The sequence below is a fragment of the Ambystoma mexicanum genome, chromosome 10 (genome assembly GCF_040938575.1).
Source record: "Ambystoma mexicanum isolate Mex_15411 chromosome 10, UKY_AmexF1_1, whole genome shotgun sequence".
Lineage (NCBI taxonomy): Eukaryota > Metazoa > Chordata > Amphibia > Caudata > Ambystomatidae > Ambystoma > Ambystoma mexicanum.
Genome location: NC_090932.1, coordinates 1228731443 through 1228756050, shown reverse-complemented (window position 1 = coordinate 1228756050; position 24608 = coordinate 1228731443). Strand labels below are relative to the sequence as shown.

The following is a 24608-nucleotide window of genomic DNA, read 5'->3' as shown; positions in this document are numbered from 1 at the left end:
CTGGAAAAGCAGGTTTCTCCCAGGAGGAGGGCCTTCCTCTAAGCAGAAACTCACGTCGAGGTGTTAATTGCGGGTTAGCCCAGACTTTTGTCTCTAGAGAGAGAAGGAACAATGACAGACCTTCAGCCCAGGAAGCTGAGGTTTGAAGGTGGTCGTAAATGGCTCCTGGAAGGAACAAACAAGGAGGGGGATGCTCCTGGACTGCAGGGAGACAAAAAGGGACGGACCATCTGTTGCTAAACATGAACAAAGAACAATCTTAAAAAGACTTATAACTTGTTCTTCAAAGTGGTGAAAAGTATGCCAAAGACATATCTGTTAATCTAATTTCTGGCTGCACGAACTGTGTGACATGTTCTGGACAGGAATGGCAAGATATGTGGTTTTATGTGAAATGTATTCATGTTAGATTTGTGAAAATCTACATGCACATCCCTATGTTTAACGCACATTTGTGTTCATAGCAAAAAGGACAAAATTCTGTAGAAAGTTGAAACAAGATCCTGCAGCTGCGAGATTTTGATGAACAGCTACTACATAAAATATGGCATCTTTGTGTGTGATTTGTATAAAGGTGATCAATGTAAAAATGTGTGTTTAGCATAAAATCCGATTTTGAGGCCAGTGGCTAAAGGGAGGTCTCTGAGGACTGTAAAGCAAACCATAAAGTGTGACATCTGGCCTTGATCCAATCACCCATATGTAAGGCGGAGATGAAGTTTTGACCCTATTCTAGCTAACAGGGGCAAGCTTAGCTAAGCCGGCCCATACACCCACATTGTGATGTCATTTTAAAGCATAAATAGAGACAGCTGACAACACATAGGGACTCACAGATCCACTCACTTTCCTGATTCCGGCGAAGCACTCTGATCCAGCATTCTACATCCAGCTTTAATATTCTTCCAGATGTCAAGACTCTTGCCAGCAATAGAGAACTATTGATTTCCAGCAAGGCCCAAATACTCACATTTATTCTCTCCACCCAGTGAAGAGCTGTGTGGTGTGAGAAGGCCTTTTGAACTAAGATCCTGAAAATCTCTGGCTTGCCACCACTAGGCCTGCCCGAGGAACTCGCTATCCAGCTGATTAAAATACCCACAGTCTAGGAGGGAAGATCCTGTGCAATCCGGCGACCGGCCTAGCTGATCCAGTACCGTGCCTGAAGTGCTGTCCGTCCTAGACCAGACCAAATTCCATGACCAGAGCGGACGGTCCAATTTAATAACTTATCCTGTGAGTATTAAAGGGAAGAACTGTCACCCACAGTATATTTGCATTGTCTCATCCCTATCTCAAACCCATCCTATCTTTCATTCAGAACTAGACTGTGATGCATATTATTTTTGCATTGTGTTCTCCCTATCTCAAACCCATCCTATCTTTCATTCAGAACCAGTAGTGTTAGAACTATCGTTGCGCTGACTCTTCTCTCATCTGAGGAAGTAGAGTTTCCACAGCAGGCGGGTTACACTGATCACTGTAAGATCCATCATCTAGTGTTATCCAACCCATTTGTCATTTTCAAAAGTGCATTTCTGTTTTCCATTCTCGTGCCTATTTCACAAAAACAACCTTTACTAAAACCTTTAACTCCCTCAGTTTTTATGATAGAAACGAAATTTCCTCCTACTTGTACCTAACATCCATAGCTATCCATAGAAGCCAAACCGCGCGATTCTCCCGTTATAGCCAAAATCGCGCAAGGAAAAGTTTGAAAGGTTTTTACACGTGAGAAATGGCTTTAAATTTTTTCTGACTTGGACTTTGAGATTTCAAATGCTTTCTTTAGACTAAATCATTGTTTGTGACTTTGCTCAACTGTTCAAAGCGGCTCCCATAGGAATTTACAACAATGTAAGTATTTTTGACCATATTTGGTGTTTTTGCCCAGTCAATTCTAAAGACAGTTTTAAAGCCATCCTGACAGCTGAAAAGTCCATTCTGTTTTTTTCTTGTGTTTGAAGGGAGAAGCTGGGACTGATAGTCTGTTTGATTTGTGCTATTCCTGAATATCTGCTCTCTCCTAACATCTATTTAATCGCCTATTGGGGGATTGAAGGGTGTTGCAGGGGGAACCTTTAACCATAGTGCCATCTGTCCAAACCAACACAAACCTATTCTTTACTGTGCTGCATATGTTTTTGGTGCGCATTAATTGATTCCTCGTGTATTAAAAGATATTATTCTGTATTCTGTCACCCCATTGGTGATTGTTGTTTACCTATTAAAATGTATTGTGATTAAATCTTCAATACACAAATAAATATTTACCTTTGCAAACTAGCCTGAATCCTGGTTCAGTGTGACCGGGGTTGGGGGGGTCTCAGGAGAAGGGTGTGATATGAGTGGTATATCGTTCAGAATATTGAACTATAGATAAAAATTAATAAGGGTTTCAATTGCGCATTACTTGCTGGGCTTGATTTGGGTGTATGCCAGATTGAAATCATTTACAGCAGCTCAAAAAGGCATTATATCTGTAAAACAAATGCAGATAGATGGCTGTGCAGCAGAAAAAGTTGAAAAAGGTTTCCCTGCCACCAGCCTGTTAATTATGTATCAAAAAAGTAACTGGGATGTTACTTGCAGAAAAATAAATGGAACACAGTTGCCCTGCAATACTCCAAATTAGCTGGCTTGTGCTACACTGTAATGTAGAGGAGCACTTGCATGCCTCTGCAGGAAATCCTGCACCCCTACCACCTGTATGTTGGACGCCTGAGATCGTGCCATGCTTAACACCAGTTGTTGTGACCATACCATGGCGAGTATTCGAAAGACGATAGCCACTGAGAAAACTCCCTGAAGGAATATGAAAAGGAGCTAAAGAGGAGCTAGTGATATCACAAGAGATGAGAGTGACACACTGACTGAAGAGAATGTATGGATCTTAAAGAAACTGATGACGAAGTTAAGAATAGAGTAAACTTTCATATGTGAAAAGAAGATTGCATGTGTGCGAAGCACTGCAGAAAATGCAACCCGTTAAATAACTGTACAGATGCTGTAACGCAAGTAGATTGAGTAATCTTATAAGGTGGCTATATGTAATGAATAGACTTCAGGTGGAGCTGCCATTGTATAGAAACTGGACATTGGTGTCATGAATTTAGTAAGCCAGGACCCATGGAGAGAAAAGGCGAGAACTGTGTCGCAGCAAGAATCAGCTGAGATCGTTGAAACGAATAGCAAGGCTGTCTGGCCTGGTACCAAAGCTGAAGCAACCAAGGTCGGTTATCTATTCTTGAAGGCAGGGAACGTGTGAACGGAATCATCCCATGTTAAGGTGCAAAGAAAGAAAACAAAGCTTGCCAAGTTTTATTAATTTAAGACATTTAGATGCTGCAAAATGGTCCAAATCGTGGTCTCCTGACACATGAGCCAAGGATGGAAATAGAGTTCATCTTGGAGTTCTAAGACAACGATAGTGTGTGTACTCGCACTCCAATATATTCCCAGAGACCAGAATACTTTGCAAGGCCAAGTTCAAAGACAATCTGCATGGCAGAAAGCAGGGGTGGGTAGATGTTGGGCTAATTGGGTGCGCAGGTAAAGTCAAGTCCACCTCCTGGCACCTGGGTATGAGTTTATGTGCTGCTAAATGAACTGAATGTTCCAGACATGGCACGACCGTGCCAACCAATTATAGAGGGCCGCATAACAAAGGTCCTTCTAGTTTGAAGACCGATGATATAAGTTGTCCAACTGATAGTAGAGGGCCAACCACAGTCCCACTCCTTATAGAAAGTATACTTGGATGTTCCCCTTGAACGTATCACAATCCCTCATAGGTTTTTCTTATCTTCCACGTAGTATGACATCACGTCCGATGTATTTTTTTGCATATAAGGTTGTTTTTATGAGCAATGCATTGAGAGCTCGAGCGAATGTCCGTTGATGTCGTAACTAGAGTTTTAGATAATTGTAAATAATACAGCAACCTTGCCATCTTCCTGAGTTTGTTCGATTATTTGGTGTCAGTTATTCTGCATCCCAATCCTTTTGCATGCACGATACCCAAAGGGACATAGTCTCAGTAAAACAATAAATGAGAAAAATGCAGGGAAATGCATTCCGAAATGAGTACAGTTGTTGAGGCAAAAAGGGCATCACTCTGTTCAAAATCTGCACGGATCAAGACGGAAAGCAGATATACTGTGACTCCATTGAAGTCAATGGATGCAAGTTGAAAAACCTTTCCTAAAAGCATGTATGAGTGCCTGAAAAGAAAGAACACCGTTCTCAAAATGTATTTCCAATTTAATAACACTGACATTTAGTGTTTTAAAGGCTTTTCTAGTTTGCATAGAGGGCGACAATGAATCCAGTTCTAGTAATTCATCCTATTATATCTTGAACTTCCCTAATCCCTACGTAGAAGTTGCTGATGACTGTTTAGCCATGGCTACCACTAGGTCAGACATGGAAAGCGTGCAGAAACACTCATCTGTGGGTGGATGCTTCTCACTCCCTGAACACAAGCCAGAGAGAAACTGTCTCAACGTGTGTTAGGCAAAGTTTGCATGCAGTACCGTTTGGGACCACTTCACATAACTAGGACTACAGGTGTAAGAAAACCAACCTTTTGGTATAAGTCTGTACTACACAGTTTTGGTAGTGTTGCTGAGCAGCCAGGCTTATCTCAGGAGTGGAATGTGAGCTGTAATAATGTTACACAGAGGTCTACAATCACAAGTATTCAAATAAACTCTTACACTCAAGGTTTCTTGGTAAAACACGCATTAATTTATTTCACAGTCAGTTCTAAAACATTCAGTAGATGGAGGCAATATATATCACACACAAATATACTTCAGTACTTTACACTGTACGTTTCTGAGGCATTTGAACTACTTTGAAGGAGGAGCAAAATGGCATTCAGAGTACTTTGAAGTAGGAGCAAAAAGGCATAGGTGAATAAAAAGATCACAATTATTTTTAGACAGTGCAAATGTTTTGAGTTCACCAGAGGAGTCGATTCAATGCAATAGGTTAGGCTAACGTCAATGGGCTAAAGTCTTAGATACGATAAAGCAGTTCTGGTAGTTAAATGGAATAGTCTTTGCCAAAGTTGTCAGAAGTAGTTTGTAAAAGAAAGAATCATATGTTGGGTCACAAGCTGATTAGGCCTGCAAGTTGGGAAAGTTTCAAGCACTTCGCCGCGAGAGGTAAGTACTCTACGTCTTATTTCACAGTACCTTAAAATGAAGAAAATGATGCCGCTGAAGACTTCTGTTCCTGCAGATCTCACTGTTCCTGAGCCTCAGTCGTAGGTACAAGAGGGAGGACGTCTGGGGACTCCTGTACTGCACTGGGATTGGTCAAAAAAGCTGGCAACTGGCAAATCGTCAATTGCGGTAGCTGTAGTCAAGCACACAAACTGTTGTCCCTCTCCCTGGTTATTCGGTTTCCTGCAGCACTCTGAGGAAAATGCAACCAGCTCTGAGATTGGTATCCAGGTGGCTTAGTGTTGAGTTAATTGGTCCCACCAACTCAAAGGAAGAGTCGTCCTTGCAGGGGCTTCTCTGTCGAGGTGAACTTGGTGATTTGGACCTGCAGCAGGGCTTCACCGGGTAAACCAACGATCCAGGAGTTGCAGCAGTCGTCCTCGTCAAACTTGTCTTCGGTTCTTTCCTTCCAGTGGTTGACTGTCTTCCAAGCCAAGAGACTCACCTTTTATTCCGTTCTCTCCCATTCATTCCAGCCTGGCTGTCACTTACCCAGCAGGGTCGATGTCCTTTCCAGACAGTCAGCCAGCCAATCACATCAGAGTGCATTTGGGTCTCCTAGGAGACTAAGCACAGGGGGTTTCGGGCACCACCCTCACTTCCTGCCCACCCCAGACACTTGGGCGCCAGAGGCGGTCTTCAGTCCTGAAGCCCGCCAAAGGCGAAGGAACAAAGGGACCAAACCAGGTTTGGCGCACAGAGACAAACTCTAGAAGGACCTCTCCAAAAAGGAATGGCGAAAAAAGAAGACCGGGGCCTGTTTAAACAAAGGGGGGCTCAGACACCATCTTGAAAAACATGGCTCCCGCGATTTAACGCTACCAGTGTTCGCGCTCGGAGAAAATCATGGTAGTTGGTTGTAAAACCACTGCCACCAGCCATTTCGAGAGGAAAGGGTAGCATTTGACTGCTACATGAGTTTCTAGACACTAAGTAACCCCTCCAGCACTCTATTGAAAGATGGGGTGTGCTGGGTCTAGGAATTTAAAAAGACTAGTAAAGTCAATTTCACTTTACCTTCTCTGGGGAAACAGTAGTTTATCCCAGAGAAGGTATTTAAACCTTGGGACAGCCTAAAAGGCTTCCATGTGTCACTGCACTGAGGGTGCTGTGTGACACACATGAAAAGATGATGCCTATGGAGTTGTTTAGACTCCATAACCAAAAGAAGTAAACACAGCAAATACATTGATTTGAAAAGTTCAAAGTCCTAAAGTTTAGCAAAAGAGCTGGTGGGCTCTAAATTAGAGGGAATTAGCACATTTATGAGAATTCTCCCTAATAACGTGTGGCAGATGTTTTTAAGCTTTAGATGTATGCTAAAATGTTGACTCTAATGTTCTCAAGAAACCGTTTGAAAGTTTTTTGCCTTGCACTCAGTAATTCCCCCGTACTTGCTTTGTCTTCTGCTCTAGCTGAATGCCTCCGATGATAGAGGGATAGATATTGTCAGAGGACCTGTTCTAAGCTTTGCCAGTACCAGGACGATATTCAAGTACGTAATTTACTTTACAACTTGCTGATAATATTACAGAAATGTTTAGTAATTTGTTCTTGACAGCAGTTGTTTGTGCTGCCCAATTTAGAAGCTGATCTCCGAGCATGGTGGGACTACCAGAATGGGGGGCAGAGGGTAGTTATTGAAGTGCATAGCTGGGCAGAATGGGCTAGAGTGGATACATTGGTTGGGTGGGGGTAGGGCTGACAATTCTGGACTTAACCTTCATCCCATTTAATCAGTATATCTGCCCAAACACTTGATTTTCCTTTGGACTTTATAGGAAAGGCTTCAAACTTGTGATCCTGGATGAAGCTGATGCCATGACACAGGATGCACAGAATGCCCTTCGACGAGGTAAGACTATTTGTACTTTCTCCAGCTCAGGCCTAGACTCATAGGTTTGTTCTAGGGTTCTTTTAATCTTAGTTATAAGAAAGCCTGCTACCAGGGAAAGTATGAGGTCCAAACAGTGAACTGGTACCATTCGGCTCCACCCACTTCTGACAATAAGCTAATGAGTGAGGGGAATTTCCATTATAAGCTCTTAAAATTGTATTGGACTGTACTTCAACTTTGTCAATCCTCTTCCTTGCACTGTCTGTTATCTCTGTGTAATCGACCTCCTCACCAATTTGGTGAGTTTAATGTTTGTGTAATACTGGAGTGATTTATTTTTGGATGGATTGCTTCAATATTTCCTGGGTGCAGTAAAAACTGTTTGCCCCTGTCCCCCAGTCACTTTGCCAATGACCAACTTCTGCAATATACTGCTGAGCATTTGAAACTCTGAAAACTGCAATTTTTGTGTATTTATGTGATCTGTTAATTCTTATTTCTCCTACTTTGATATATTTTCTTAATGCCAAGTGCTTTTAAAACGGCAATTTTTCACTGTTTCAGAGTCAGAAAAGCTGGAAGTTGGATATTGGCTAAAATGTGATATTTTTAAAGCTCTAGTTCAGGGCTCCGCTACCTACGTCTTCCCATATCTTTAGGACTGACTCCCATGAACTCACCGTGGTCATGCTGGCTAGTCTTGATGGGGGTTGTAGTCCAAAACATCTGGCAAGCCAAAGGTTGCAAACCCCTTCTTCTAATTATTGTGCATTTTATAATAGTCATTTTTAATCTATCTCAAGAGGAGCACTGAAAACAAATAAATTGATGATTGATGCAGGGCCTCTTTCCCATCAATATTTGGATTTCGACTTTGTTTTTAGTGCGGCATTAGGAATGACCCAAACGGATATAAAGCATTACTTCTTTTTCAGTGATTGAAAAGTTCACAGAGAATACCAGGTTCTGCCTGATCTGTAACTACCTTTCGAAAATCATCCCTGCACTGCAGTCACGATGCACCCGCTTCCGCTTTGGCCCTTTGAGTCCTGAACTTATGGTCCCACGGTTGGAGTATGTAGTGGAGCAGGAGAAGTGAGTCCAAGTATTTATACTAGAATTTCAACCATAACAGAAATGTGTATTCAGATCATTCAGGAGACAAGATTATATGGTGACAGTACATTGAGTAGCTCATACTTTTGAAATGTGTTTGTGTGATGTTGCTGACAATGGTTATGGTGTATTTGGCTCTATTTTAGATCCTCTAGCAGGGATCAATGTTTCTATTGTTGATAAAGGTGCAGAAAGATTGGCCACATGGTGACAGTAATGGAAAAACGAACTTTTTTCTTTGCAAAGATGCTGTATAAATCGAGGCCATGTAACATGTAATATATATATATAAATTGCTTTTTCACAAAAAGGGCCATGGGGGAGCGAACAGCCCCGACAAGGCCTACATAACTGATCTACATAGTCATCCTAGTTATTTTAGCCTTCTCGCCAGTACGGTCATCCGGGCCTGTTAATGTGTTTTTGCAACTGTCCTATATCTTCAGAAATGTGTGGGGGCACCCACGGGAGTTAGAACGTGCTCCTCAAACATCCATGACAGTGCCATTTAGCACAAGTTGGCATTTCATCACTTCTGCATCGCATAGCAATATTGTGTTTTAACTATCATCGTAGCAGTATTTAGGAACAGTTTTTTTGTAGCGATTAAAAGTATTCATCCCACTTAGAAAGGGGTGCATATAGATGTATGCACCCCTTCCCTTTCTAATCGGCCATCATTTGCACCTCTAGTGACAATGGCCACAAACCAATTTGCATGCATGCCATGTGAAACAAAGCTTGAGTTGTGATCGTTTCTCTCGTTTCGTTAAATATATTTCAGTTAGAATTACTTTGCATGTTGGTAATTGTAGGCTGTCAATCAAAATGGATACAATGAAGCTACAGCTGTAATTGAGTGTGTGTGTACATCAAGCGGTATGTGATACTGTTTATGGTGAAACAGATTTTTTTTGTTGTGGTTATTGAAATACTAATTGCTTTGTCTTATGGCAGTAGTACCCCAATTGTATTAAAAGATGGAATTTGCTCTGATAAGGAGTATCCCACGTCACAAGCGCTAACAGCAATTTTACATGCAAGTAAATGTGGAAAACTACGAGCTGCTCTGCATTCTGGCGCTTGTCTACTTACATTTATAAAACTAAACAGGAATTTAAAATGCCATGTACTATCAATGCCAGGACTTAAAAAACATGATTTGAGAGTTTTGTTTCAGCCTATGTTTTACGAAACAAAAGTATGAATGAAGAAATTGGATGAGAAAAATGTGAGCAGTGGTTTATATGTTTATATTTTGATATGCATAGCGTTAATAAAGCTTAAACCTGGTTACTAAGTAACAGAACACTGTACAAAACAGGGTGAAGAATTCAGGGGAGAGCATTGAGGAGATCCACGGGATGGGAGAAAAATTAATAGGGTTGATCCCCTTTGGCTATGAACACAAACCGGTAGATCTATTTGTGGGGATCCTGCATGCATATATTCAAATTCTGCCAGGGGATTTCCAGCCTTTTAATACTGGGTTGAAATGGTGAAATTTATGAGCACTGTTTTGGAGAACAAAATTGGACAGAGCACCATAGAATTTACAAGTAATTCTCTAACGCATGCAAAATTCCAATAGATGCCTGGTCTCCAACAGTACGCGGGATATGCTGGTGCTGCCACTCTAAAACACATGTTAATGCCATTGAAAATAATAGGTCATTGTCATTTTTTTTTTTCAATTTAACATTTTATTTGAGATTTAACATTACAGAGGTACATCAGGCATTTCATAAGATTTCTCTGCAATTCAACGCACGTTATGTTCTTAGTTTAGTTAATCCTCCGCCAGTGTAGGTGGGGTTTGGGTGCTGGGTTCTGCTTCAGTTCAGTTTCTGGTGATGTGGTGGGGAGGAGAGGTTCGTTTGCTGTGACACTTCTTAGTCCTTCTTTAGCCTAGCCAGCGGGTAAGAGGAGGTCTACGGGATAGAGTTGGGAATTGTTCCGCGAAGTCCATAAACGGGGCCCAGGTGTTCTGGAAGTTGTTCAGGTTCCCTGCACGTAGGGCCGTGATCTTCTCTGCCACTACTGTGTCCCAACACTTGGCCCACCACAGCGGGATTGATGGGCCTGTTGGATTCTTCCAAAGGCGTGCAAGCGCGATTTTCGCTGCTGTTAGGAGATGTGTACATAGGCGGGCCAAGTGTCCGGTGAGGGGAAGATCGCCGTCGCCCAGCAGTACTATCCCTGGGTCCCAGGGGATGGTGAGACCTGTCATTGCTCTTATGTGGTTCAGAATTTCTCGCCAGTAGGCTTCTGCTTGTGGACATGTCCATAGCATGTGGAACAGAGTTCCTTCGGATTTGCATCCCCTCCAACAGCCCGGCGGGATATTCGGGTCGATTTTGTGCAGTCGGGCGGGTGTGATGTAATATCTGTAGCAGATCTTGTAATTGCATTCTTTGTTGGTGGTGCATTGGGAACTTTTCTGATTCCTGGTCCAGATCTTGGTCCATGTGTCCTCTTCTATGGGTCGCCCCAGGTCTCTTTCCCATTCAGTCATGTACTTTTCTTTGGTTGCGATGTCGTGTTTATCCAGCAGCCGGTATAGCGTGGCGACCTTCCCTTTGGGTGGATCTGTTGTCATTGTGAGTTCTAACGGTGTTAGGTCTCTGGAGCCTTTCTCCTTAATGGTCCTTTGCGATAACCAAAGTCTTATTTGAGTGTATCTAAATCTTTCCACTTCTGGGACCTTGAATTTGGCTTTGCATTCCTCGAACGATGGAGGGCTGCCCTCCACCAGGAAGTCTGATATTGTCCGAAGGCCCCCGGATTTCCATCTGGCAAAGGCCTGGTGATGTAGGCCTGGGAAGAAGTCTGGGTTGCCCCAGATTGGTGATAATGGGCCTATGACGCCTGTGTGTCCCCATTTGCGTGATGCAGCTTTCCAATTTACTATTGTGTTTGATGTTGCGTGCAGGGGTCGGAGGTTTGTTTGGCCTCTTGTTATCTGGACGTGTGGGAGGTCGTGCAGAGGGACTTTGCACCACGCTTCTTCTATTTGTGTCCAGTATGGGAGGTCTGCAGTTTGTGACCATGTGATTGCCGGGGCTAATTGCGCCGCTTGTTTGTATCTGGTGACCTCTGGGACTCCCAGTCCTCCTATGTTATGACCTCTAATCATTATGCGTCTCGCTATCCGGGCTCCTCCCCCCCATATGAATTTCATTATCGCTCGTTGTAATTCTTTGAGTTGTTTTTCTGGGATATGGGTTGGCAGTGCCATACAGTCGTAGAGTAGTCACGGGACTAGGTTCATTTTTGTGGCAGCTACTCTCCCCAGCCATGATATTTCTTGTTTAGTGTTAGGCAGAGACCTGTGCAGTTACCTTAGGGACCACTGCAAAAGGCTTAAGACTACAGGTGTTGGCAGTAAACCCACTTGGTAGCAGTCTGCACCACCCAGATTTACCTGGTAGCTGTGGCTGAGCAGTCAGACTTCCCTCAAGAAGAGTTAGGCAGTATGCAAAGTATACACAATAGGCACTCAGATACAATAATACAAGCAAACACTGACCAGAGCTTCGGTATCAAAGTATATAATTATTTATTTAAAAACACACAGTTGAAACACTCCAGCACTCTTATTGTAAAATATTCTAAACAGTTACTATTGTAATATATACACCCCTTTTTCCTTATCAGATAAGTCACAGTAAAACACCACTTATTTTCATACAGAGTTGAGCGCTTAACTAGATTGCACTCCAATAAGTTTGTGAGAAAGGGAGGGAAAAAGACAGAATATGGAAAGGTACACCACTCTAAGATTCAGGAACAGTGTTAGCAAGGCAGAAGACCAAAAGTCACTGGTGAGCCAAAGTCCAAAGGCTGGGCCCACTCTTAGAGAGAGCAGAGCACAAATGCGCCCAAGATCATACAGTTACACTAGGCTTAGAAAGTCTTGCAGAGGGTTCAAAAAGAGAGGCTTTAGGAAAGTTTAGCCAGGGTGTCCCAGACTAACCCAGGTTCGAAAGCCGGGGGCTAAATCTACCCCTTACAGTCGGTAGCAAGGGAAGCCAGGCGGGACACGGTACCTTAAGTGGGAAGGATCCTCCAGCGGTGGCAGTTGTTCCTGGTAGTGGGTGCAAGTTGCGTCGTCGTCCAGGGGAAGAGAAGATCTCGACTTGGAGGAAAGATGAAGGTCGTTGCACTACCAGGGAAGAAACCAGCCGCAGAGTTTTCCGGTTAAAGGTGGTACCTTTGTTTCGCGGTTGTGGTAAAACGTGGTATCCCGGTTGCCGGGGTGCTTCGCACGGGCAAGGCGGCCACGAGGTACGTCTGGAAAGCGAAAAGACGGTGAAACTGGTTATCCCCACCAGTCAAAGGAAGAAGACTCTCCGGCGGGAGATCTCCTCTGTCGTTGGGAAAAGTGGTGAGGCAGTCCAGCAGGGCTCCACCTGTGGTGGTGTCCTGGCAGGTCGGCTCAGCTTCTCCCTCGTCGGATTCTTAGGTCCTGTGGCGACTTCTGAAGTTCCAGTCCCCAAAGCCCTGCTTTTATGCAGCAAACCCCCATTCACTCAGCCTAACTGTCACTCAAACATGCTAAGTGGTGAGCCGGCCGGCTCACCACTTGGGCCAATCAGGATGCAGTGCGACTTGAGTTGCCTAGGCAACTCAGTCCAGGGTGCCTAAATTTCCCTCCACCCCTCCTAAGTACCCCAGACAGAGTGGCACCACTTTGGAGGGCTTCTGTGGAGAAGCCCGCCAAAAAGTGGAACAAAGGGCTCGACTTGGGTCGGAGTCACAGAAGAGAACACAAACACCATTTTAGAATCCAGTTTTGGCAAAAAATACCAACCGGAGAATTAATATTAATTAAATAAACCGGCGGTATGTTCGAGGCTACCGTAAATAATTAAATAAAGGTAGTAGCCTAAAACAATGGGAAATCCCATAGGAAAATATTCGCGGTAGAATATAAAAAGTAGTATCCACTGCCACCAGCCAAAACTCGATCAGGGGGGACGGAGACGTGCCCCCTTGACTAACAGACCCCGGGGCAATGGAATTGCCCCAGCCAGTACGTCCACAATATGATGGTTTGTACTGGTTCTGTTCAGAATTTAAGACTAGTAAAGTCAATGGTGACTTTACATGCCCTGGGAGACAGTAGTCAGTCCCAGGGTATGGAGTCTATACTGGGGGGTCACTATGACACCCTTGTGTCACTGCACTGAGGGTGCTGTCTAACACACATCACAAAAACACATGAAGCCCTATGGAGTAAAAGACCCCATAGCCCATTAAACACATCTAGATTCAAAGAAACACACCCAAATCATGCCCAAGAGTGAGGGTAAAAGAGTCTCACTCTTGGCAGGAGAAAAAAATAAACCCCAAAAATCCAGCAAAGCTGCTGGGGGACTCACTAGGTTAGGAAATTCAGCCTAAACGGAGAATTCTTCCTAACATTTAGTCCAGTGTGTTAGGTCTTTTTTCAGTTCCTTGAATAGCTGTGGAAAGTTGGTTTGATATATCTGGGAGGGGTGTTTAGGGATGCGTATTCCCAGGTACTGGATCGCGTCCTTGGCCCATGGGATGGGGAATTTGGGAGATTAGATCTTTCTTTTGGCTCTTTGTGATATTGATTGTTAGTGCGGCTGATTTATCGTAGTTCACCTTGAATCCTGATGCCTTGCCAAATGCTTTAATCTCTTCTCGTATAGGGATCGATAGAGATGGTTGGGCGGGTGATTGTTAGTAGGACGTCATCAGCGTATAGTGCTGCCTTGTATTCCCTACCGCCTACAGTAATGCCATGTATGTTCGGGTTCTGTCTGATTCTTCCGGCGAAAGCTTCCATGGATAGTGCGAACACCATGGGGGAGAGCGGGCATCCTTGTCGGGTACCTCGGTTGATGTGTATGTTGCCGGACCTGTGGCCGTTTACTCTCAGTTGGGTTGTTGGTGATTGATAATTTGCCATTATCCAGGTTGTAAATTTGGGTCCGAATCCCATGTGTTCGAGGGTGTGTTTGATGTATGTCCATTCCACCAGATCGAACACTTTGTGGGCGTTTAGGGAAATCACCATTAGTTCTTCTCGCCGCCGGTTGGCACTCTCTATTAGGTCTATTGTTCGCCTGATATTGTCGAACGTGCTTCTCCGTAGAATAATCCAGTTTGGTCCCTGTCTATTAAGTTTGGGAGCACGCGTCCCAGTCTGGCGGCTAGGACTTTGGAATATATGTTTCCACCTAAGTTCATGAGTTATCGGTCTGTATGCTTTTGCTTGGGTCTGTCCCCGGCTTGTGTATCAGGATCGTGAGAGATTGTCCGATGGTCTTGGTGATGGTCTGTGTGCCTAGGAATGAGTTGAACACTTGGGAAAGTTGTGGTGCGAGGATATGTGAGAATGATTTGTAGAATTTCGTTGTTAGCCCGTCGGGACCGGGGGCGGTGTGTTTCAGGGTTTTGATGGCTTCTCCGACTTCTTCAGATGTTATCGGGTCTTCGAGGGCTTCGAGTTATTGTTTGTCATGGGTTATTATGAATGGCTGCAGGTATTGCTTGCATCGGTTTGGTGTTTCGGGGTTAGTGGGCGGGCCCGTCATTATCGTTTTGTGGTGGGCTGTGAGGGCGTCCATTTTCCCTTGGTCTGAGTAATGGATGGACTCGTCTTCCCCCAAGATGCATAATATATTATTCTTTTTATGGATCCTTTGCAGTATGCGGTCCAGGATACGATTAGCTTTATTGCTTTTACTGTAATAAAACTGTTTGGTGTATGCGAGGGCTTTGGCTGACCTGTCCGCCCAGTGCATTTCCAGCGCGATTCTGGCTTGCTTCAGCTCTTTCTAGTTTTCTGGTGTGTCTGATTTTTAGTTTTTTTTCTATCTCTGATACTTTGGACTCAAGCCTTGTTGCTTGGATCTTTGAGCATCGGTGGTATTCTGTCGTTGTGCTGATTATGGTGCCCCTGATTACTGGTTTCATTGCTTCCCACAGGGTGCCAATAGGCATGTCTGGGGTTGCGTTTTCCTGGAAGTAGGCTGTGAGTGCTTCTTTAATTTCCGTTTTGATTGCGGTGTCCAGGCGTATGGAGTCGTTCAGCTTCCAGTATCTTGGTGGTGGGGCTGCGAGTCTGTTGATGGCTAGGTCCGCCGATACCGGTGCATGGTCTGAGAGTATTCTGGTATGTATCTGTAATTTTTCCAGGCATGGAAATAATGTACCTGTTATCAGCAGTAGGTCGATTTGGGAATGGCCTTCGTGGGCATTGGAGTAGAAGGTGAAGTCCTTGGTGCCGCGGTTCGCCAGTCGCCATGCGTCTACTGTTTCGGTTGCTCTCATCAGTTTTGCTAGGGCTAGGGCGCGGGCATAGTCGTGTTGGACGCTGGGTGGGTTTTGTCCATGGCGGTATCTGGGACCCTGTTAAAATCTCCTCATATAATTAGGTGCCCCATGGTGAATGCTGCTATTTTTGGAGTTAGGTCCTGCAGGTATTTGGCTTGGTCTATGTTCGGGCAATATATTCCTACTATAGTGATTGCTTGTGCCATTAGGTTCCCTTTCAACATGAGGAATCTGCCTGCTGGGTCCTTTTTCACTGTAAGGCCTTGAAGCGGGAAGTTCTTACTTAGGCGCCCCGTCTCTTTTCCCCTGAGTGGCAAGGAAGGCCTGGGTGTATCGGCGTAGCCTGAGGCGATGTTCGTCAGCTGCCAGTAGATGGGTCTCTTGTAGGATTATAATATCTCTGTCTAGACTATTCAGCCTTCCGTCCACTGATTTGCTTTTCCGCGGGGAATTGAGACCGCCCACATTCCAGGTGATGATGCGGATATTCCTATCCTCCATATAGACTGGCTAGTTTGTGCTGAGTAATTCTTGCAGGATTGTCTGCGCTATCTCTGTGGGCCTGTGATTGCATGTCGCTCTTTGGCGAAACTGTTTGCGGTGTTTCTGAGTACGTCTGATGCATGTTGTCTGTACCTCGTTCACGGGGCAACGTGCCCCAACTTTCCCTCCCCCCCACCCTCATCTTTCTACCCCTCCCCCTCCCATTTTTCCAATTCTTTGGATCAAGACCAGCCTCATCCAACGGGGGTGACTGGCTGAGCCGCAACGTTGGGCTCTTTGTGGCCAACTGGGCCTGAGAGTCGCCGATGTAGTGTTCGGGGAGCTCAATGATAGATATTCTAAGTCCGGCTCCGGTGCGGTGCCTTGGAGTGGACGGTAATATGTGTCTGTTTGTGGAACAGGGCGCTTGGTTATTGCTGAGACTTGCCGTATTTTCAGTTTCTCCCCGTGCGGGGTCCTCTGTTGGTATTGTGGTGTTGCTTCCGTGGTAAATGATTTTTGGTGCAGGATTACCTCATAGGCATTTCTCCTTCATGTAGTTCAGTCTGGGTCCTTAGTTTTTTGTGGGTCTCTGAGCCTGCGTTTTCTGGTGGCTCTGGACCAAGCCCCTTCATTTGCGGCTTTCCGTTTGTCTTGGTCATGTGCCTTGGATTCTGAGGCTTCACTTTCCGGTTCTGTCCCCATAAATTTGTCTGCTTCCTTCGGGGTGCGGATGTGTTTTCTGGTCCCTTCCCAGGTAAAGTTTAGAGCTGTTGGGAAGCTCCATCTGTATTGCACTTTGCGCTCGATCAGCCATGTTGTGAGGTTACGGAGTGCCTTCCTCTTCTGCAGGTTCAGTGCTGATAGATCTTGGTATAGTGCGATTTGTGCTCCCCTGAAGAGGATTTGTTTGGTTCCTCTGGCTTCTCTCATGATCTCTTCTTTTACTTTTAAAGTAGTACACTCGTGCTAGTACGTCTGGCGGGAATTGTGATGGTTGCCGCTGATTTGTGCGGTGGACTCGATCGATCTCCAGGGGGGGAGCTGTCCGGGAGGGTTAGAATGAATCTGAATAGCTCTTTGGTGAAAGCCTCCAGCTCCGCGTCTGCGATTGCTGTGGGGATTCCTCTGAGGCGGATGTTGTTCCTCCGTGAGCGATTTTCGGCGTCTTCTTGTTTGAGTTCTAGTAACTCGTATTTTGCCTCTAGTGTTGATATTCTGGCTAGATTCTTTTCCAGATCGAAGGCGTGATCACATATGGTGTTCTCTAGGTCTCCGGTGTGTTGTTCCACCTCTGATACCCGTTTGTCTAGGGCAGTGATCTTCTTTGTGACCTCCTCCGTCCCTTTCTGAATTTCCTTAGTTATTGCAGACAGTAGATCTTTCAGATCAGATTTTGTTGCTGATTGGGTTGTCTCTAGGCCTGTGGGGGGGCCGGTTGGTTCTGAGGTTGGGTCCAGTGTGTGGTCGGTTTTCTTTGGCTTATCTGTTGCTGCCGTGGTCATTAAGGCTGCAATGTCTGTCTGTTTTGTTGCTTTGCCGCTCTTTGCCATGGTGGTGCTTGGGTAGGTAGTGGGTGGGGAGTGCGGCGGCTTGGCAGGGCAGTCAGGCGGTTGCGTGTCCTTTGGTGCTATAGGTGGGCAGGTGTTCTGTTTTCTTGGTGTGAGATAGTCGTCTTGTTTTGTGGAGGGGTGAGGTGGCCTTTGTGGAGGCAGAGCCTTCTTTGTGGATTGTTTGGAGGATGGGGACCAGAGATCCGCTGTTTTTAGGGTCCCTGGACCTGGGTCATGCGTTTAGTGCAACTCCGGCTGCTCGGGAGGTGTGAGCTGTGGGTCCTTCTGGGGAGGCTTGTTTTGTTTTGTGCCGGTGGTGGGACCTCTGCCCCTGTTTAAGGGGATGTGGTGGGCTGATACATTCCTTCGTTTAGCTGGTGGACTTACTCCCGGACCGGTGTGGCGTGGTAGTGGGGGGGCCCTCTTCCAGGTGGATTTTGGGGGGGCAGAGGGGTGATGACTCACCTCTTCGCCGAATCTGGGATCCTTGCCTCTGCATGCTAGGCCTCCCAGCAGGTGTCTGGCAGATCGACCGCCGCTGTTGCGGAGTGCAGCTCCTCTAGGCTGTGTCTGGAAGGGGGCCTGTTGGCTGGTCCGATCGTTTTGGAGGTGATATTGGAGCTAAATCGGGGGTCGGAGGTGTTGGAGTACCCGTTGCCATAGGTGGGCATTGCGGGTTGTTGCGGCTGCTTAGTGGACACCTAGGGCCTGGGGAGGACGCTGTGGTTGGCCCACCCCGTCTGGTGCCGCTGGGGCTGCCTCATTTGGGGTTCAGGACCCGGCGTGTTTGGGCTCCTCCTGATCCGGGTGTATGCCGGAGGGGTATGGTGTTCGTGCAGGGCGTTCGCGTCCCGGTCTGTTCGCGTCTGGGTGGCCGGGCCCCGAACGCGTTAGTCCTTGAGTGCGACTCGTGTCTGTTCTCAGCGTCGCTGCTGCTGGGTAGGGACTCCCAGGTGGCTAGCCCGTGACTGTCGGGTGTAGCAGCAGTCTGGGAGGGCTCCTACTGGCCGTGTCCCTTCAACCCGGGTGTGGGGTGCTCCGTTCCATGGGGGCCGGGATTGTTGGTTGCTGGGCGATGCTGGGTGCTGCGGCTGCTTGTAGCATGCTTTCCGGCAGCCTTTGGATGGCGTGCGGGGCCGCGCTCCGTGTTCCGACGCCTGAGCGTATTGGGCTTGGGGCTCGGGGTGGATGCTGCTCACCGCTCGGGTCCTGTGTGGCCCGTGTCCGTTCCCGACGCTGTTGAGGCTGAGCAGGGATCTCCGCCGGAGGGCCCACGGCTGGGGGATCTTCTCAATTAGTGTCCCCTCTGTCCGGAGGAGGTACTCTCTACCCCGTGAGGGTCCTGATCATCAGCGAGCCGGTCCTTATGTATAGTATGAGTGCGTCATTCATACGGAGCTCTCTTGTGGCGATCTCTCGGCGGGGTTCATAGTGGCCATGTTTCTGCTGCTCCTCGATGTGCGTTCCATCCTGGGCTCCTGCGACCGCCATTTTTGTTCCTGAGCGCGGGCGCTGCTTCGTAGTGCCGATTACTCGAACATGGGAATCTTTCGCTGCAAGCTGTGCGGAGCGCCAGGATGGGGGATGCTTTAGGATCTCATGCTGCGTTTTTGGGGTAAAAACGGACGAGGAGTCACTGCTAAAGTTTGCCTGAACGGTCGGCTCAGTCAGGAGCTCTCAGGGAGTCATGTTCTCTTCGGCGCCAAGCCACGCCCCCTCATTGACATTTTAAACAATTTATGTGATGGTGGAGCCCTCAATATGTCAGAGTTGGACATGCAAGCCATGCATGGCCCATTGGTCATGCACCAGAATGATCTGCATGATTCCTGCACGGAGAGGCAGCGATCCTGATACTGATTCCTTCATAAAGGGCAGATTGGTGGCAGGTCGCTACCCCTTATGAATTTGTCGCCCCTGGCTACAACCCTTACTCAAAATGTTAATATAACGATTCATATATTGTCTGGTTGGCTAAATGATTCATAAACGTTTTGTGTTATAGCTATGAAACTGAATGTTATTTTAGCCCTGTGATTTACACATTTGTTGCATATATCATAATCATAGATTTTCCCCATACTTCATGTTTTCCATTTTACCAATTATTCTGACATAAAAACCTTTAAGAGTAGTCAACAACGTAGAAATTGGCTTACTTTTGCATGGCTGAATTCTTTGACTTGCCATTTGAGCAATTTGCATGAATTGGAAATGTGCTAAACTGCCAGTGTATTGTATGTATTGAGAAAGCAGAAGATGGTATATGCGGAATTGTTTTAATACCGTATAACACATTGATTGAAACAGTCCTCAGTTTTTACACATGCAGCCCCAAAAGAAACAATATAGTACCCTTGTATACATCAAGTAAGCAGATGCAGACGCACCATCCAACAAAAGGCAAGAAATGTACCATTTCCATCCACTGTTTTTTTCATCCAGTTAAATAATTTCCCCAAAGCAAGCTGTTCTGGATCCTAGCAATTAGGTATAAACTAAATTTTTCAATGCAAATGCTGTTACTGAGGCATCCTTTAAAGTTGCTAATTACGTGATGAAAAACAAGCTTTCCGTGGCTGAGTGTGCTGTAAGATTTTTAAAATTGTCCTGAATTTGTCTGCCGTGTCAGGTGTGCTGTTAGGTGCAAACACTATGGCAAGGAGGGTAGCTGCATGGATCGACCAATGTTATTGCTTATCTCTGCGATCTGCCTTCTTCAGACATGACCTTCCTGAAATCAAAACTTTGCTTTTGAGTGCTGTTGCATTTTGAAACTACACACCAGATTACTGCGCACTGGTGGGTAGAATGCAATGTCAGCTTTCACATTGAATGTCTCGATTGGTTGCCTACGTTCTGTTATGCTTGACAATTGTCAGGAGACCACACTAATAAATAATTAAATACATGTTTTTGAAGTTATTAATAACATGGTAAAGGTTCCTTTTTAATTTAAAGAGCAAATAAACATCCGAAAAAAAATCTTCCAAATTGTCATACTCATGGACATCACCACCACAGTAGCTCCTGCCTGTTGTCCATTTACTACAAGTAGCTCTTGGTAACTCAACGGTTGGAGAACCCTGCTGTAAACGGCATTGGTGGCATGCCGACCAGATTTAAAAAGGGTTCCATATGAACATGTCCCCTTAGGAAAAGTCGATAGGCAGGCAACCGTTTTCCCTCAACATCCTTCCCCCTCATATTCTACATGGGTAACATTTTTATTCTAACTCTAGTACTAGAATATTTTGAGAAAGTGCTTGATGTTCGTGGTAGTGCACATTTGGGGGCGACTTTCACTAGATACCCTAAAAAGGAGTGTATGGCTGTAATAGATCCTGCGACGAATCTTTACCTGTACTAGGCATAGTCTAGATGATGTGGCTGACACCTGCCATTTAATTTGAAGTCACTCTGGTCTCTGAAATGTAAACTACAAAATGGCCTGGTACAAGATCGAGCTAGATTTAAACGCCATCTTTTCAGGTCTTCGATTAGTCTCCATTGATAATTAGGAGGAAGTGTCGTGAAAGTCTCTCAAGTGGCAGCGGAGGGTGTGTGAATTGAAAATAATGATAATTTTCAGATGTAGGTAAACGATATTTAATCCATAGCAGTTGTAACGACAGAAGATTCCTTTCTTTAATTGCATACCCAAGACACAGATTTTTCGAATACGCAACAAGACTGTACCCAGCTTTGTAAGTTGCAAGTCCCTCATGCCACAATGGTTGCGATAATGTGAGTCTACCTGCCCATCCCATACATTGTGATTGGTTCCCTGATGTTAACCACTTGTGTGTTCTTAGGCAGTACATGTATCCCCCTTCCACCGTATAGGAACTGTAGTGGTGAAACTTCGTTAATCCAGGCGCATTCTCTCCTTATGTGTGCTAACTGGTGGTTACGGTGCAACCATCCACTGGCTGTTGCCAATTGGCATGCCCAGTAATATTTCCTTTTGTTGGGTAACCCAATACCCCCTTCCTTGCCACAGCAGATCCTGGAGAATAGCACTCTATCAAATTCAATTTTGGGAATAGCAATGGGGTTATGTTGCAAGACATAAGTACCTGTCAAGCATCAGCATCTTATAGAGTGCAGCCCTCCCCAACAAAGGATATTGGCTGAGATGTCCAGTGTTTAACATTGTTAAGGAAGCGTGCGGCTCCAAATTGTGTTTGAGAGATACCCGTTGGTCTATAGAAACCCATATGCCCAGGTATTTAAACAATTCACAGGCTGTGTTAAGCACATAGTGGGGGGGGATTGCTAGGCCATCTGCCTGTAGGGGGAGCAGTATCTATTTGTGCCAATTGACCACAAGCCACTCATCTTCCCAAACTCTTGCAGAATCTTTGTCACTCTCAGGTAAGATCGAGCGGGGTTCCCCCAGATAAATTAGGAGATCTGCGGGTAAGGACACTCTGTCTTCATGTCCTGTGGGCCATACCAAACCCTGCAACGCCTGGTCGGATCTCAACCATATTGTCAGCAGTTTGATGGCTAGTTTGAACAGGCGTGCAGGTAGAAAGGGGAACCTTGTCTAGTCCACTTTCCAACGGGAATGTTCGAGAAGACGTGCCATTAACACTAACCCTCGCTATTGGTTTGTTATATAATAGCCTGATCCAACATATAAATCCAGCACCCAGTCCCATTCACTGCAATATCCTCCCATGGAAACCCCACACCACTGAATGAAACACATTGGGGGGTCATTCCGAGTCTGGAGGTAAGGTACAAACCATGCCGGTATTGATTTACCGGCATGGTTTTCCGCTCCATGCCATTCCGACCCCTCAGACCGTAAATTACGGCACCGTAAACTACAATGCCGTAATTTACGGTCTTGGGTCGCGTGCGCGCAACACCATGGCGAAATTAACGCCATGGCGTAAACCGGAGCTGATTCCAAGTAAGGACCACACGTAAATTACGTCCTCCTCAAGGCCGTAAAGTACCTTACCGGCATGGAGTACATACAGGCATCTCGGAGAAGGAGTAAAGAACCCTGAGCAGTGGGACCCAGAGCCACAGGTGCACACATGCAACACAAACGGAGGCCAGGAGTCTGGCATAGTAGAAAAGGAACACACCCACACACCACCACCCTCCCACACCAAGATGACACCAATTGAGCAATCAAGTCCACAACCACACAAACCCCTGCAACAACACCAGGCCCCCCCACTGAGGAGACACAGGGGTAGAAGGAGGGGGGAGACAGGCCCTGCATGCAGCACCAGTGCATCCTCCGTTACCACCCCTGCAGCCCCCATGCACACGTAGCATGACTTGACGCTCTAGGAGAAGGCCTACCAGACAGACACCACTGACCACCTAGACTGTGACACCGTCACCACCATATTGCGGCACAGACACAAGACAAGCGAGCACCATACAAATGTACAGTGCCAACCCGGCACAAGTGATGGTGTTGCCTGTGCCCCACACCCATGCCAAAGGCACCCACCAGCACACAGTGGCATGTCACAACCGTCCATTATGCGGCCACATATCCAAGTGCCCTTACACCCCCCCAAACACATCCCCAAACACAAGGGTCCACTGATCCCCAACATGGACCACCCATGAGACACACAACAGTAAAGCTGGACCAAAAGCAAATGGAGGCATGGAAAATGACAATGTTGCCCCTGACAGCACCCACCGGTCGTATGTGGACCAGCTTGGCATGCACGTTGCGGACATCAACTGCAAACAATACCACTCCCCCTACGTGCAGATGGAATGCAACACTACCAAGAACCGCACACATGGGTGGGCCGGACACCAAACAACTACACATGACTCAAAGGGCCTGCTGAAATGACATATGATATGATATGGCATTTGGAACGTGCCCATACACAAGTGTCTCAAGGCGCGACGAGGCAGGGAGGGGGGAACAAGGGGAAGACAGACAACGATCCCACTAGGCCAGGTGTCACACAGACCGCGCAAGTGCAGTGGTAGTGAGAATGGAAAAAGTGCAAGGGGACGGGGGAAGTGCAGTACAAAGTAAGTCGAATATCCAAAAATAAATTAATAGGGCCAGCTGGTGGCAAGTGCAAGGCAAGTGCAGACAAGTGCTGGGAAGGGGGGGCTGTAGGGATAGAGAGACAGTCCCGCAGTGCAGGGGTTGCCAGGGAGGCAGTGCAAATGGAGAGTGGCTGGGCCCAGGACCGAGGTCGGTGAGAGTGGCCCAGATCCAGATCCTGTGCAGTTTCAGTGCAGAATTCAGCAGGGGAGAGGGAGAGAGAAAGCAGAAGCAAAGAGGAAGGTCATGAGGTGCTTCCGGAACCAGAGATGGTTCTCCTCAAATATCAGGGATGCAGGAAGGCTGTTCCAGAGGGAGGCCCCTGCCGCGGAGAGAGATCTACCCCCAACTCGTTGCTCTGAGAAGCGGCTGACCCTGAGTGAGTCGGAGACGGATGAGCAAAGGTCTTGGGAAGGAAGACATTCAGGAAGAGAGAGTAGAAGGTATTCATGCCCCAGGCCCCAGAAGGCCTTGTGGACAATGCATAGTGTTTTGAACTTAAGGGAAGGAGGGAGTGGGTGTGCCGATGAGGAGAATCTCAGTCTTACTAGCATTAAGGCAGTGTTCATTGGCTGCACACCATTCCTGGATATCAGACAGACAGTCAGAGATGAGGGAAGGAGAGGAGGACGCCGAGGGTAGGCTGAAAATTTGCCGGGTATCGTCCGCATAGCGCTGAAAGTTTGGGCAGAGGGTGGCGATGCGGTGGCCAAGGAGTGCCAAATACTGGTTGAACAGCCAGGGAGGGAGATTAGATCCCAGGGGAACACCACAGGTGGAGGAAAAGATGTCAGAGAGGAGGGCCCCAAGTTGGACCTGGGAGGGTCGATTGAAAAGGAAAGAGGTCAGCACGCTACCGCGCCACATGGCCCAACATGCAGGATGACCTGTCTGGCTGGCTGTTGAGTCGTCTGCACCAAGTGCACTGGTGCCACAGGGTGGGTGCCTGCATGAACCAACTGCGTAGAAAAGATGGAGCCATTGTACGTTGTTCACCCCGACAACAAACCTGCCAAAGAACCAGGGCA

At 46.4% G+C, this 24608-nt stretch overlaps 1 protein-coding gene across 1 annotated transcript in view; it reads left to right on the top strand.

Moving 5' to 3' along the window:
• The window catches only part of RFC5 (replication factor C subunit 5), a 513723-nt gene that overhangs the window by 122404 nt on the left and 366711 nt on the right, over nucleotides 1–24608 (top strand). Inside the window, exons 4-6 of the mRNA XM_069619205.1 lie at nucleotides 6647–6726; nucleotides 7013–7086; nucleotides 8004–8163. Of these exons, the coding sequence (XP_069475306.1) occupies nucleotides 6647–6726; nucleotides 7013–7086; nucleotides 8004–8163 (314 nt within the window). The remainder of the gene's footprint in view (nucleotides 1–6646; nucleotides 6727–7012; nucleotides 7087–8003; nucleotides 8164–24608) is intronic.